The sequence below is a fragment of the Talpa europaea genome (assembly GCF_964194135.1).
Source record: "Talpa europaea genome assembly, chromosome: 2".
NCBI classification, from domain to species: Eukaryota; Metazoa; Chordata; class Mammalia; order Eulipotyphla; family Talpidae; genus Talpa; species Talpa europaea.
This window is the reverse complement of record NC_140068.1, coordinates 19853118-19869205: the sequence shown is the minus strand read 5'-3', so window position 1 is coordinate 19869205 and position 16088 is coordinate 19853118. Positions and strand designations below refer to the sequence as shown.

At 39.2% G+C, this 16088-nt stretch overlaps 1 protein-coding gene across 1 annotated transcript in view; it reads right to left on the bottom strand.

Moving 5' to 3' along the window:
- Nucleotides 1-10774, bottom strand: part of TXLNB (taxilin beta) — a gene marked incomplete at its 3' end in the record, with an annotated part of 38331 nt that extends 27557 nt beyond the window's left edge. The window contains exons 1-3 of the mRNA XM_084257920.1: nt 10654-10774; nt 7986-8438; nt 4647-4738 (exon numbers count right to left, since the gene is read on the bottom strand). Of these exons, the coding sequence (XP_084114046.1) occupies nt 4647-4738; nt 7986-8424 (531 nt within the window). The 5' untranslated portion in view covers nt 8425-8438; nt 10654-10774. The remainder of the gene's footprint in view (nt 1-4646; nt 4739-7985; nt 8439-10653) is intronic.
- Nucleotides 10775-16088: the final 5314 nt, after the last annotated feature.

Below are 16088 nucleotides of genomic sequence, written 5' to 3'. Positions count from 1 at the left end.
CTTGACACTGAAGTTTCAGAAATGGCTGTAGCACAAGGCCAAGGCACTGAGGAATGCTCAAGCTCTGGGTAGGTAGGGTAAGATGCAGAACAGCAAAACATAGGACACTCAGTTAAATTTGAATTTTAAATAATTTTTTAGTAAAAGTATATCCAAAGTATTATATAGGACATGCTTTTAGGGGAAGAAATGTGTTTGTTTCCTAAAATTCAAGTATCACTGGGTAGTGTGTCCTGTTATTTGTGAAATTTGGCAACATATTTATGGAATTCGAGTCCAGGTAGGGGGAGTTTGAGGATCAGCCTCCCGGGTTGATCCTGAAGCCACCAGCAGTGAGCCCACTCTAGGAGTGTGGGTCTCAGACTGACAAGCAGTGGGGCCATAGCTCTCTGGAGGCACTTCCTCTCTGTACTCAGTGCCTGAAGGTGCTTTAGCCAGGGAGGTCCTCATCCTAGTAATGGCCTTGTTGGCAGGGAGCTCATGGGGCTTCCGGACCCCATTCATTCCTGTTGTTTCACAGAGCCTGATGCAAGTGGATACATACACCGCAGAAGTCGGCTGTGTGCCTCAGTTTCCCTCTCTTGAAAAAAACCACCTTTATTTTCTCTGAATTAGATGGGCAGGACTGTTGTACTTCCTTTAATTTACATCTTATTTTACTCTTTTCCGCCCTCCCTCCTGTCACATTGAAATGCAACATAAACCCTTGCCAGATTAAACTGGGAATAGTCGCACTTGATATTTAATCTTCATACCATGAACACTTTTTACTTATTAGTAAGAATTAGCGTCAGAAAAAATCTAGGCCCATATTACTATAAATATCAGTTGAAATGAATATCCTTTTTGAGGTTCAATTGGAAAATTGTACTTTAGGTTTTTTACTCTAATCTGCTATCCATAGGACAGATTGGGTCCTGTCATTTTGCACCATTTCATAGCTAGAAGTAAAACTTCTCATGCTCATATTTAGACTTTAAATGACCTATTGCCTCTTCTTGGAAGCTGTATTCTGTTGTTGTTGCTATTATGATTTAGACTTTACCTTCTGAAACATATTAAAGCATATGTCAGGTAGCTCAACTTTAGTACTATTGACATGTTGGGTCAGGGGAGTCTTTGTAGAAGGTCTGTCCTGTGCATTGTAGGCTGTTTGGCAGCATCTCTGGTCTCTAGTAATATCCCCCAATTTTTGCATCTAAAATATCTCCAGAGAGACATTACCTATGGTCCCATATTGGCAAAACTGGCCTGTTTGGGGAGCACTGCACTAGGTGGCTTTTTCTGAGTGCCTGGAGGGTGATTCCCTACATGGATTTCATAAATTGGAAGAGATGATTTGTGTTTGCTCAATGACCAGTCAATGTTTTAGTTTTATTGCAAGACCATACACATTTAAAATTTAGCTAGGTCTGTCTTGGTTGGCTCTAAATAAAAATGCTAACTCTCTGACAATTTTTTTCAGAGTGTGGCTAATTTTGTTAAATACTTCAGACTTCTGTGAATGCATATGGGGTTTCCTAATGAATGTAAGCAAACATATTGCCACTGAGTCAACTGCAGCCAAATGTTGGCGTTGTGGTTTAATAATGTACCCAGACACTGTTCTTCTGTACAATTATAACAGGCATATAGGATTTTTATCTGCAATTTCTATAGTTCTTGCTCTCTCTTTTACTGTTATGTTAAAAAAGTGAAATTAATGCCAAGCACTAAATTAGTACAGTTGTAGCGATGGTCTAACTACATTAAAATTTAGAAAATTTGAAAAAACTTTCTTCCCTGGCTATTTTTTCATTTTAGTCATAAAGTAGCCTTACTTATTAATTAACTTATCCTTGTTTATTAATGAATACACTGGTAGATAATATTACAGAATTTAGAATCTTTAAATATGAGTAAGCTAGAGTGGTAATTTGATTCACAGAGTTGAATTTGATGATTTATTTTATGTTAACGCATATTTTAGGTACTGTCTACACTAATATCCAAATCAGTAAGCATGGAAATGGGTGTTGGTCTCCAAGTGAAAGACTGAAATTCTTCATAATTTTTCCTTTCTGAAAAGGAAATGTAATAGGTTTTGGAGGGGGTGGTGGTCAATTTTCTCCTATTTAATTTTTTTAGAACAATCTTTTGGGCTTTCAAGTTTACTATAGGCCAAAGTATAGCAAGAAGGCTTGAACTGAGTGGGACCTAGGTAAAAATAACCTCTGTGGGTCTTGCTTGATGAGGAGAATGAGTGGGTGCAGAAAGTTTCTTGAGACCAGGAGGAACAGTTCTGACTTGTGAAGAAAATCTCAAAAGTGGAGAAGTGATTCTCCCCTGGGGTATTGCTGTGAGGCTGAAACACTGTCTAGAAATGGCTTCCCGCGTTGGTCTGAATGCTTCCCAGCCCCACCAAGTACAGAACATGTGCTAGAATCTGAACATGAATGACCTTGGTGTGAGTAGGTAAATTGAAAGGCAAAGGGAAAATAATGAAAATAGCAGTGATGGACAGCTGAGAATAGGGGCCAAATTTTGGGGGGAAATATTATTTTTGACAGCTAATATTTTGTGGTATGGAAATTATTCATAGATTGTTAATAGCCAAGGATAAATAAGTTGTAGGAAAATGGGCGTATTAAATTTTGCTTTCAAATTTTACTATTCCTTTGGAAAGCAATATGGGCATTTAAAAAAAAAGCATTCATGCTGTTTGATTTAGTGATCCCATTTTGGAACTTTCCCTAAGATCATAAAAAAGCATAAGCAACAAATCTAATGCACGATGATGTTCATTGCATCAGTGTTTGGTAAAATAGATAGTGGGAGGAATGGAAATGTTTCCAAATTAGAGTACTAGTAGATAAGGCCATTTAATAGAAAGTGACATAACTTTTACAAAATGTAATTATGAAGACTAAAAATTACATTAGCAAATGTCTCTTACATGAGCCCCCCCCCCAAAAAAAAAAGAAAAACAAAAAGCAAAATACCAGACACTGAATTGTTATATGTGTTTTGTGGTGGTTAATATAATAAAATGTAGCTCTGTATTCCTAGCAGAACTGGAAAGGCAGATGGATTAAAAAAAAAGTTTGTGCTTTAGATGATGGAAGTAGATTTTTTTTTTGTTTGTTGTATTCAGCATTCTTATATCATCATGACGTGTTTATGTGATTAAAAATTAATTAAAAAACATTGTTGGCAGAGTTAAGCGATTCGTCACTCAAGATTTCAGAGTTTTTCTGGGCATGTTGCAGGGACAATGCAGTATAACAGGGTGCCTCAAAGTAAAAGGAAGAAAGGAAAGAATAAATGGGGGTTAAAGAATTAAGCTTAGAGGGCCTCCCCTGGTGGCGCAGTGTTTGAGTGCTGGGTTGCGAGGCTGCCCGTGGCCTCTGCAGCACCAGTTTGATCCCCGGCCACCGGTGAGTGTCCCACAAAAAAATAAAATTAAATAAATAAATAAATAAAATACCAGGGATCAAATGAAATGTTTAAAAAAAAAATTAAGCTTAGAGCAGAAAAACAAAGAAAACAAATTACTCATGAAGCTCTACTCCATCAAGACGGAGATGCCACCGCGAAATTGAAGGGTTTCAGGGCCTGCAGCATATTCAGTGTTGGAGAACCTCTTTAAGGAAACAGTTAAGAGAATGAAGTTCAGGGTCTGGGAGGCACCCCAGACAGTGAGAGACAGTGACTCGTGAACTTCTTCAGCTGCACGGTAAGTCCTTGGGGGCAGTTTAACCTGTCCCCTGTATGTGTGTTTGTGTACTTAAGTTTCATTTTCCTGTCACTGCATCTTCAAAGGAAATAAGCAAATAAAATGTTTAAAGAAAAAAAGCAGAAATGAAAGAGCAGTGATAAGCTTCATTGGAGAGGATGCTGTGTCTCGGCTGCCGGTCTCAGCCACTTGCCCACGACTGAGAGGTCGCTCTTTTAGCAAGTGCTGTGAGGCCCCTGGACAGGGATGCTGCCTCATTGAGCTCTCCCTTTTTTCCCCCCAACTGGCTAATTCTAGGACTACCAGCAAGGGGCCAATCCCATTCATGGATTCTCCGCTGTCTGGGAATGGCTTCCCTTTTGCCTAGAGGCTCTAATTTACTGGGGGACTGTATGGGGAGGACCCAGCACTGAGCACAAAAGCAAACCACATCAGGCATGCTGCAACCAAGTGGAGGGGAGAAGACTGTGGATCAAAGAGAATGAATAAATCAATGATAAATAAGTCAACCAGACCATATTAGAGTGTGCCATGAAGTGAGGGGGGAGAACTCAACCCTCTGCTTTCTCCAGGGGACCCCTCAGCAATTCTGGAAGAGGAACTGAATGAGAGCTTGCTTTCTATTAAGTGTATTTCTGTTTAATCTCATAGCCAAAAAGAACTTTAAAATGTCTACAATTGTCAATTATCTATAATTTCTCTCCCGCCCCCCGCCAAATTGTGAAGATGGAATAAACTCCAACTCTTTCTTCTTTTTGCTGATATTTCTCAGCTTTTCTATTTCCTTTTAAAAATTTTACTGTTATGAATTCTAGTTTTGGCCTGTCTCAGGTAACCAGTCATGGCCCGTAATGATGTACCTGAAAAACGAACAGCCTCTAATCACAGTCTGAAGCTCCCTGAAAAAAAGATAGCTAATCAAATAGCTTACCAATTCAGCGTACTTCTTGAATAAAAAGTCAAGCTTTTCTTCAGGTGTTTGCAACTTGCTCAGATTTTGCATTAGCAGGTTGGCTTCTTTGCCTTAAAGAAAAACAATCACAACGATATTTTAAAAATAAGTGTTGAACTTGACACCAGATGATAAAGATTGGAATCTCAGATTGTCTACTTGCTATTATTCCGACTTGATCTAACCACTTAACCCACCTGAACCTCAGATATAATTTATTTTCCATAAGAAGGGATGGCCCTACCTGACAGAGTAAGTGAGGATTAGCCCATGATAGATTCTCAGTAAGTATCCACTAAGAGTAATCCTCAAATTTGCAGGCTAAAAGTCCATTTTTAGTACTCTTCTAAATAGTTTAAGTATTCCAATATTTTTCATATATTTTAGAAATGCTCAAAAGAATCAAAAACCGTGACTGAAAGAATAAACCATCCACTTCCAAAAATCGATCAGTTTCTGACTACAATGAAACAGCCAACATTGACACATGAAGTTGCTAGATTCTCAGCCTAAAGCAAAGAAACTTGACAGTTTAGTCTGCCTGTTGGGAAGGGGTGATTGCTGTACTTCCAGTATCTTTTATCTTGATTTGGGGACCAATTCTGTTATTTTCGTGCATGAGTTCATTCTATAAGATTTGGGTGGAAATAAATCCAATCATATTTCCTACTAAGCACAGAATAAAATCAATAGAGAGAAAACACACCAACCAAGGAAGGCTTTTCCACAGGCCTTCCATGAGGCAGCTCAGACTTCCCTGGCCTTCCTTGCTCCCACCCAGGCCTTAGTCTCTGTGGCAGTTTCATTTTCTATTCAGTTGGAGTTGGTGTTACGTTTTAAAACTCATCTGCTCGTGGTTATTTAAAGGTGAACATCAGATACTTTCTTTCCCCATTGCACTTCCTTTTGTCTTTTCCAGCTCAAACAGCCCAGTTTGGTACCTAGAACCCTTGTCTTTGAGTGGCAATTGGGTTGAGTGCGCAGAGGGGAGAGTAGGGCCTTGAGGCCTGTGAGTACGCTGACTGCTGACTGCACCTTTTCACACAGTCTGATCAAGACAGAACGGTTTTCCAATCCTTACCTGTCTGTATTACTCACTCTGTCTAATTAAGTAGGAAGGTCAAGCCACATAGTACATCCTTTTTCCCAATAAAAATCTAATTAGGAATACTAACTTTCACAAAACAGGCATTTCTCCTGTTCTGGAATATTTACTTTTCATCCTGGAGAGGCAGCTATATCATGCAATTAGGGTTCCAGATGAAATGCAAGACCGGGACACACTTGTACTAGAGAATTGTGCACTGTTCAACTAAATTCAAATTTCCCTGGCCACCCTGAGTTTTTATTTGCTAAATCTGATCATTCTAGTGGCATCAAGGAATTTTGTTTAGAAGGAACTTCAAAGGCTATCCAAATGGTTAATTTTATAGATGAAGAATCTAAGGCTCAGGGAAGTCTGAAGGTACATAATTTGCACTGGCGGAGCCACAGCTTGTATCCAAGATTTGTCTACTTATTCTAAATCACTAAATCCCATGTGGAATTTTGGTGCCAGGGAAACCTCGAGAAATAAAAGACTTTTTTTGAAAAAAAAGAAAAAGAGTGACCTCATTCCTAACAGCTGGTTTTGTCCTTTGCCCACTGAGTCAACTCAGATTAGAGGCTTGGTCTCATTTAGGGGAGAAGATAGGAGTGTGTGGTTCCCTCCAATTACCATCTGTTATAACTGCTGTCTCTGATCCGCTAATCACTGAGGCCCACGCCCCCGGACAGGTGCTGTGTGTTACTTCTCCAGCAGCTGGGCTGCATCAATCAGGACATCCCTCTCCCCTGGCTCCAGTCTGCCCAGTCTGCTGGAGGTATCCACAGGAAGACTACCATTCTGAGTAAGTGTCTTGATCAGATTTGGCTCAGGAACCAAAAGATTTGGCCCTTGGTGGATGGTTAAGAAAGGTCAGTAATAAGGGAACAAAACCAAACCACATGTGTGTTAGTATCATGAAAAGCAAATGAGCACTGTCCTGAAGACAAGTTTGCGATCAACTGACAGGTCTGACTTGCACCTGTGACACTTAGCGTATCCAAGGTGCCTCTTAGGGAGAGCACGCACATGCAAAACCGCTGCACGGCTCATGTTGGGGAGCTAGAAATGCTTGAGTGGGTCCAAGGGGTCACTTTTTTTTTACCCACATAGAGTATCTTCTCTTCCTTTTTTTAATCAGTTTTTTTAAATCATCATACTCACTGAAATCTCTTCCTGCTCTAATATTTTGTTATTTGTACAGCAGGTTAACAGTTAGTATATTTTTGATTTTTTCCTTGTACTACAAAACACTGAATGCCTTGGAGACAGACCTATGCACGTGTGGACTCCATACCTGTGAGGCATCAGAGAGCTCAAGTGTCAGATCATGGCTTCCACAATCTGATTGTGTCAAAATTACCCAGAATGCCTAGCCCCTTCCAGACTTACCAGTTTCGAATCTGTACATATAAAACCATCCCTATATTAGTGTTTTTAAAATACAGATTCCACTATCTCTGCTTTGAACAATTTCCCTTTCATTCAATGATTCATCCTTATAAAAGATACTTATTGAGGACCTAGCTTGTGTCATCTGTTGTTCTAGGCACTTTGTTTCTAATGATGGTTAAATACAGAGATAAAAAGATACCTTTAACAAAAGAGCTAATGGGAGAGATAAACATCATCAAATAATCAGAGATATAAATTTATCCTCTCAAATGATGATAAATGCCAGAAAGGAAAGATATATGGTACCATAGAAACACAACAGACTTCATCAAAGGTGGGGTTAAGAATATACTACTTGAGTAGTATATTAAGTGAGTTAGGATGAGTTAAGTGTCCTAGGGCTGAGATGGGAATGAGTAGGGGTGTTTAGGTAGAGGAGATCAGAATGACAGGCCATTAGGCAGCAGTGGTGGTGATGACCGGGGAGACTGCTCATTCACGAAGAGGATATTGTGGTGTACAGTGACAGGCGATAAAGCAGGAGAAACTGGTTTGGTTAGACGATTGGCGCCTGAAAAACTGGTATTAAGAATTTTTGTCTTTGTCCTAAGAGCAATGGGAAACACTGAGTTCAGAGGGTAGGTGGGCAATGTGTTAATAAGTTCACTTTAGCACTTCTGAGAGGCAGCAACTAAGACAAGTATAACAAAAGATAATCTAGGCAAACCTAAAGGAATCTGTTGCAATAATCCAAACGTGAGATGTGGCTTCTGGTGAAGGAGGATGTGCTTCTCTTAAGCACCAAGAAAAATCATATATATTAGAACAAAGCTACTTGCCTAATCCTTTTAGGACTTTCTTCTCCAATTTTTGCTCTTTATTGCTGGCAGGCTCTTTGGCTGTGGGGGACTCTCCAGAAGCCATGGGTTCTCTCTCGCTCTCTTCAGCAATCTCCTCACAGTCCCTGTCCTCATTGTCCAGCGGGTCTGGGTGCTCAGGCTGCTCCTTGGGCTCGGTGCAGACCTGCCCTGCTGTGCTGGCAGCTGACCCATATGTGCTGATGATGTCCTCCAGACGTCGATCCAACTCCTCAGAGACGTCACAAGCTGCCTGTTCAGGCTGCATTCCTGCCTCCTTTTCTGGTGGCTGCCCAGGGGTGGAGGGATCCCGACCATTGTGCTTCTCCAGACCATTTTGACAGGGTGATGAGGAACTGTCCTCTGGAGGAGGTGTTGACTGTGCTTCCCCCGAGAGCTGGACAGAGTGATTGTTCTCCATACTGGGAGCAGTATCTAGTGGTAAACACAGGTTTCCTGTCATTAGCTCAAATACTGTAAATGATAGGGATATTCCCAAGTACCACTGAGTTATTACAGCTTGTAACAGAATGAATATACTATCACAAACCACTGATATTACAATTAGGTAAGTAGGGATGGTAGATAGCTATTTTTTCAAATCAAGTGACACTGTTTGCCTATATTTGATTTTGGTCTCTAAATCAGGATAATATCTGCTATTATTGACAATAACAGAGTAATTCAAGATGTTTGTCAAAATGCTAGTCATTTTGCTTAGAATAGTCCATTTTTGTTACTATTTTTCTCTAATTCTATGTAGATTTATACTCATTGGAAGTGCATGTATGTATACATTTGGTATATTTCAATGTAAAAGTGTTAGTTTTTTGCAAATATTTAATGCAAAAAAATTTAACACAAGAACCATTGAACTTACTAAAAGTATTCATGGCCAAATATTAAACTATTTTACTCTGTAGATCAAGATTTAATTAATATAAATACATTGATGCAAATGAATTATTATATTGGGTAGAGGAGATACTTTCTTGCTTTTTTGGTATTTCCCTTTTCCAAGATGAGTACCACATGATTACTAATTAGCAAAACTTTTTTCTGAGGTTCAAATTAGCATCATTTTTGAAATGAGACAAAGAATGAGTGAAGCATAAAGTAGTAAATGAAGCATAGTGATGCTCTTAATGATAATTCCTTGAATTTCTATAATACATTTTTGCTCTTGTATAAAAACCTACTTTCTTAGAAACAGATAGTTTTCTTAGTCAAGAAAGTGTACAATAACTTACTCATTTTTAAGAAATAGCAATATTTCATGATCAGGGAGGGAATGAACTAAGAAAAAAATCCAGATGTAGTATCATTCTGGGAAATATGGAATGAGGAATAAGTGGCATCAAGACTCCAGGGTTTCTAGCTATGACCATTTCTAGGGTGGAAATAGATTTGGCTGAAGCCTTTAAGTTATGGTACAGTTTCTTTGTAAATGAGTTTTACTGGAACTGCTGTGTTGTGTAGCTAAAAAACATGGCAGGCTACTAATAACACATAAGGTTTGCTGGTGTGGAGATGTTGAAAGTGAAAACAAAAATAGACTCCTCCATGCACTGCACAGCTTCCTCCTCCCATTCTTGTGGCAGGCAGAATTGAGTGCTAGAATGTCACTGAGAATGGAAAATTCAGCACACAGACCTTGCCACCCACTTGTGTTCCTCACCAAGTACTCGTTAACTTTGAAGGAAGCCCTTTTTCTCTTACCCATTTTAATTCACCAAGTTTATTATCAAATGAAGCAGTAAACAGCTTCATTGTCTTTTTCATTGGCTGGAATTTCTTTATCCTGACCTCTACTTGTTGGGCACACTCATCTATATATATCTGACGCCCCTCCATGAACTCTGAGAAAGACACATGACACCTGCTGTCCAGCCAGAAGTTATTTTAAGCTCTTCTAAAAGGAGCCATGGCATTTAGCGCTTCATCCTTGAAAATCAAGGGAAGAGAATACTTTTTAAATCAAATTGAAAACACTGGTTTAAATTCATCTGTGGGTTTTAAAGTGTCAGGTAGGTTTCTTAGGTTGAACTGAAATCAAAAGTAAACCAAACTTCAAAGCAATGAATATAAAACTGTCCCTAGGAGTTTTAGTGTGGTTAGTTCAAAGCAAGTGTTTTGTTTGTATTTGATTTCATTTTCATTCATCAGAAGCCATAATTAATGATGTTTTTTATGTTAATTGTATGGCTGTCCTTTAAACTCATGTTCCATATTTACTTTAAAACAGTATAACACTGTCATTGTAAACCACAGGACAGCTGAATTCCAAAAGTAACCTTAAGATAAATCAACAAGAAGAACAAAACAAAGTCCAAGAACTCTATCATTTTGAGATTGTCCTTTTCTATATTAAATAATTTTACAACAAGAAATTATTTCTAAATTGTATCTTCTAGAAAATCTAATGCCTATTTTTCTCTTCCTCTAAGAGAGAATTTTTCACTTGGATTGGCAGTCCCACTGGGTTATCACACACACATCTCCCTTCCTGAGCAACACATTTTAATTATAAATAAAACAATGGGAAGTTCTTCAAGAGCTCACTGGCAATCCCAAAGTTGCTAGTTTTGAACACTACAAACCGCACCCTGCATCCCCTCACTGGGCTTCGGGGAGTGTTTGTCATACTTACCAGAAGGCAAGGAGCTAAGCAGAAAAAGAAAGGAGAGGAAAGAAGCAGCAAAAAAAGCTATTCAGAGCTGCAGCGACAACAGGAGACAGGCAGGCGACTGTGTTCTTACCAGGGAGAGAGAAACTAAACACACACACACACACACACACACACACACACACATGCACCCCGGCAGCAGGAGGGGGGGAGGAAAAGGAACATCCTATGACATAGCAAGGGAGAAACTCAAGCTTCAGTGCTGGCTCCTAGCAAATGACTTAGAGAGAAGAGAAGCAGCAGCTCCATCTTACCAGACCGGCCTGCCTGCCTTCCTCTCTCCTTCCTTCTTTTCTTCTCTTTTCAAATACATTTTTTATTGAACTGCTATTATTTTATTTTTTTTAAGATTTATTTATTTATACATACAAGAATTGGGATACAGGCCAGATGTGTGGGAGGGTGCGAGGATTCACCAGAGACAGAGCGGGGAACAGAACAGGCAGACCGACGAAATACACTGCTGAGGGGAGCAACAGGCGGGCGAGGCAGAAGAGGTCTGCTGCACCATGTGGGTATCTCCCTGTCCAGTGGGGATCAAACCTGTGCTGCAGTGGCTGCGGACAGCTTCACAGCGCGGTACTCAACCGCCTGTGCTACCGGGGAGGCCCTGAATTGCCATTATTTTACATCCTTGTTTATTTTTTTTTTTACCACAAAGACTTCTCCCCTCAGATATGTTCACCCCAGTTCTCCCACCACGAAATCACCCATCATCCTCCACCACAGTCCCTTGGGCTTACCCCCCACTTTTTCTCCCTTCCCCTTCTCACTGCCCTCGGCTCCTGCATGCTTCAGATCTATGGCCAACTTTCAAGTATTGGTTTTAAGGTTTGTCTTTGATCCTTTGTTTGGTTTTTTTATACACAAAATATAAGTGCAATCATCTGGTATTTATCTTTGTCCTTCTGGATTATTTTACTTAGGATAAAGGATTATCAGACTCTTGATTTGTCCTTTAAAAAATTTTAAATTCTCATTACATGGTCCCTTTGCTAGAGGAAATTTTCATGATTGTTGTATGGGGGCAGAAATCAGCTTTTCTGATTTCTTAGTTTATTTCCAGTGTATTCTACGATTCATCTTCTCCCCGTCCCCCTAAGGCTAGCCTGATTAGTATCAGGTTTCTTTTTTTTTTTTTTTTTTTTTTTTTTTTTTTTTTTTTTTTTTTTATAAATTTTATTGTTATATTCCCCGTACAATTGCAGCCCCCCATTCTGACCCCAATCCCTCCCCTCCCGCCCCCGCCCCCCTAAAAGTGTCTCTGGTTCATAGTTTTTTGTTGATTTTGATTTTCACTTTCTTATAGTTATTCATTTTCCTGGTCCCTTATTTAAGTTTTCTAGATTCCTGCTATGAGTGAGACCATCCGGTATTTTTCTTTTTCTTTTTGGCTTATTTCGCTGAGCATGATCCCTTCCAGCGCCATCCATGTTGCAGCAAATTGCATGTGTTTATCTTTTTTGAATGCTGAGTAATATTCCATGGTATATATGTACCACATCTTCTTGATCCAGTCATCTATTTTTGGGCATTTGGGTTGTTTCCAAAGCTTAGCTACTGTAAACAGTGCTGCTATAAACATAGGGGTGCAGGTGCTCTTTGGAATTGATGTTTCTGTGTCCTTTGGGTAAATACCTAGGAGTGGAGTTGCTGGGTCATATGGAAGCTCTATGTTTAGTAGGTCCAGAAATCTCCACACAGCTTTCCACAGTGGTTGGACCAGTTTGCACTCCCACCAACAGTGCAGAAGAGTTCCTTTTTCTCCACACCCTCGCCAACATTTGTTATTGCTAGTTTTTTTAATATGTGCCATTCTCACTGGTGTAAGATGGTATCTCATGGTAGTTTTGATTTGCATTTCCCTGATGACAAGTGATGTTGAACATTTTTTCATATGCCTGTTGGCCATTTGCATTTCCTCTTCAGAGAAGTTTCTTTTTAGCTCTTCTGCCCATTTTTTGACTGGATTATTTTCTTTGTTGTTGTTGAGACTCATCAGCTCTTTGCAGATTTTTGTGATCAGTCCTTTATCATTAGTGTTGGGTAGTATCAGGTTTCTTATAGGAATCTTGGAACAAGACAAACAATGACATACCAAAAAGAAGATAGTAGAACCACTTCAACTCTGATGTCATTGTTTGGTTTATTCATAGAATTTGAACTAAAGATGTTGAGAGCTCTTTATCTTGGGGTTAGTGCTGTCTTCGTGGGACTTCACACCACCTGCATGTTCACAGTGATTGGTGTGATCTCAGACCCCACGTCTTACTCAGGTAGCAGTACTAGCGTCCCAGGTAAGCCCTTGGGGAAGGAGCCTACTTTTCTTAGAGGCTTAGGAGGCTTTCTTACCTTCCATCGCAGCTTTCCCAAGTCTTTTCCATTTTTCTCAAGCCCTCAACCTGTCCCTAAATTCTTCTATGAAAAAGATTTACCTCCTCTCCATTCACCATGAAATGCTGCTTTCTCTTAACTACATCACTCCCCTTTTCTTTCTGTTTCCAGAGAACGTATTTACACATTTTCCCATGGCAGTCCTCTATCAGAGTTTCTGCTCTTGGGACTGGCTGGGCATTGTGACTCCCCTCTGATAGGCAGAATACTCTCACTCAAAAGACTATATGAATCAGAGACATTCTGCAGGGGAGGATGAGGGAGAAGGATCAGGACAGGGGTGGAAGAGCATAACCGACTATGGTGATGGTGCATGGGTGAATTGGTGGTGGGAATTTTATGGACTACATCTGAGAGGAGAAAGCATACCTTGGACAAAAATGAAGACTGTTGTAAAAAATATCCAATAAAAAAGAGAAATCCATACCCTGCTCTAGGAACCTTGAATATATTACTTTACATGGTGAATGGGACTTTGCAGATGTGATTAAATAAAAGATCTTAAGATGGGGATGAGAATTACCCAGAATTGTTCACATGGCCCCAATGTAATCACAAGGGTTCTCCTAAAGAAAAGAGGGAGGCAGGAGGATCAGAGTCAGAAAAGGAAATTTGATGATCTAAGCAGAGTTCAGAGTAAGGAGAGGCTGTAAGCTAAGCAATGTCAGAAGTCTTTAGAAGCTGGGAAAAGCAAAGAGATTAATGCTAGTTTTCTAGATCCTCCAGAAGGAATGCAGTTCTACTGACATCTGGGTCAGTGAAACTCATTTTGCATTTCTAACCTCCAGAACTATAAAATAATAAATTGTTTTAGGCCACTAGATATTTGGCAAATTATTATAACAGCAAGGGGAAATTAAGAGATCCCATTCCCAAACTTATTGCTAACAAAAAGTCTGTGCTTCTCCAATTTCAGTCATGTACAGATTCTACAAACAGGTTAGTTCAATGTTGAAATTAATTTAAAGGGAAAAAAAGAACTTGCCATAACTGAACTAAACGATTACATTATTATTTGTATCATTATCTACTAATATAAAAATTATAAACTTCTAATACTTATAGTTATTATGTGATACAAATTAAGAAATACATTATTTTAAAAACACTACAAACTGACAAATACAATTCAAATTAACAACATTGCTTTGATGTGACAAATGATATTTTGTTGAACCCAAATTGCTACCTGCAACATGAAAATGGCACTGATTGCCAATCCTTTTGAGTTGATGACATTCTTCTACAATGTGCTTTGTGAAATGACTCAATTTTTTCAACACTTGATTCATTCAATTATTAGATAATTTTCTTTCATGTGACCTGCCATAATTTCAACTGATCTTCCTCTGAAACCAGTGTATCATCTGCTGTTCTTTCTAGCTTTCCTGCATTTATTAAAGGAGTGTCACTAACAGCTAACTTTACTGGATACACACATAATAATGAATGTATCAAAATGATACTAACTGGGTGGCAACAAAGTGACTGCTACCCAGCTGATCCAGAATAGGCAATACATTTTCAGATACAATTGAAGTTAATACAAACCCACAAACTTGTGGCTCCCAAGAATCCTTCTATGACCTCTTAGAGAACCAATAATGGAGTAGGCCAGTAAAGAAAGACAACAGAGCTCAGTGTTCTATTATAAAGTCAACTTTTGAGCTATTGTAAGAAATATATTTTCTGAAAATGAAATTTTAATTTTTATGAAAATATTATAAGAAAATAGTTTTAAAATCAAATGATGCTAACAAGCTCATTAAAAGAAACAAGGAGGGGCCTCCCTCGTGGCACAGGCGGTTGAACACAGCACTGTGTAGATGTCCGCAGCCTCTGCAGTGCCGGTTCGATCCCTGCCAGCCTCGGAGCAACCCACATGGCAAGCAGACCTCTCCTGTCTTGCCTGCTGCTCCCCTCAGCAGTGTATTTCATCAGTCTGCCTGTTCTGTTCCCCGCTCTGTCTCTGGTGAATCCTCTCACCCTCCCACGCATCTGGCCTGTACCCTGGTTCTTGTATAACTAAAAATAAATCTTTAAACAACAACAACAAAAAAGAAACAAAGATCCTCTATCTTTCCCCTGCCTCATCCTCCACCCTTGTCATGCTCCCCAGAAGTAATAATATTAAACTTCTGCAAATATTTCTTCATGACTTACTTTTTAACTTATCAATAAAATGTCTGTATTGCTGTATATTAACTCATCAATTTTTAATATTACCTATGGTCTTCCCATAATGATGGATGAAGTTTTTTCACTATGCCTTTCTTCTACTCTCCTCATTTTCTCAATAAAATTACACCTCGATATTAAATTCACATTCTATGATTTCATTATTGAAATGATGTTCATGACTCAAACAGGTAGAGCATTGTGATTCTAGTTTCATTCTTTTGTAACTTTCTATTTTTGCTGGAGTTAATGATTACCTCCCCTCGTCTCCCTTCCTCCATTTGCTTAGTACTGAGAATATTTTGTCTCCTCATACCATGCAATAACTCTGTAAAATGCCTCTCCATGCAATTTTGCCCAAGATCAAATCTTTCAGATAACTTATACATTTTAGTATTTTCTTGGAGCTCTTGCTCCCACACACAAACTGAACCTTGGCTTCCTGTCTGGTCTGGCTTGCTGGCTTCCATGGCCTGCTGCACAGCTGTGGGCCTAACATTTCCCCTGCTGTCATCCTGGGAATTCCCATTACCTCCCTCCTGTTTCCTGATCCCTATTCTTCCTCTTTTTTTTTCTGCTTTACTTCTTCATTTAGTGAAACATGTTGTCCACTGACTTCCTGAGAAAGCATTTATTGAAGACTTTGTATGTCTGAAAGACCTTTTGCTACCCTTATAAGTTACTTGATTGAATGGAAACTTTGAGGTTGGAAATACTTTTTTCTTTATGATTGAACAGTGAATTTTTTTTTTTTTACTGAGGTAACAGTAGTTTACAAGTGCATGATTCAGAGGCATGGGTTCACATCTCTTCATGTGCATGTTGTC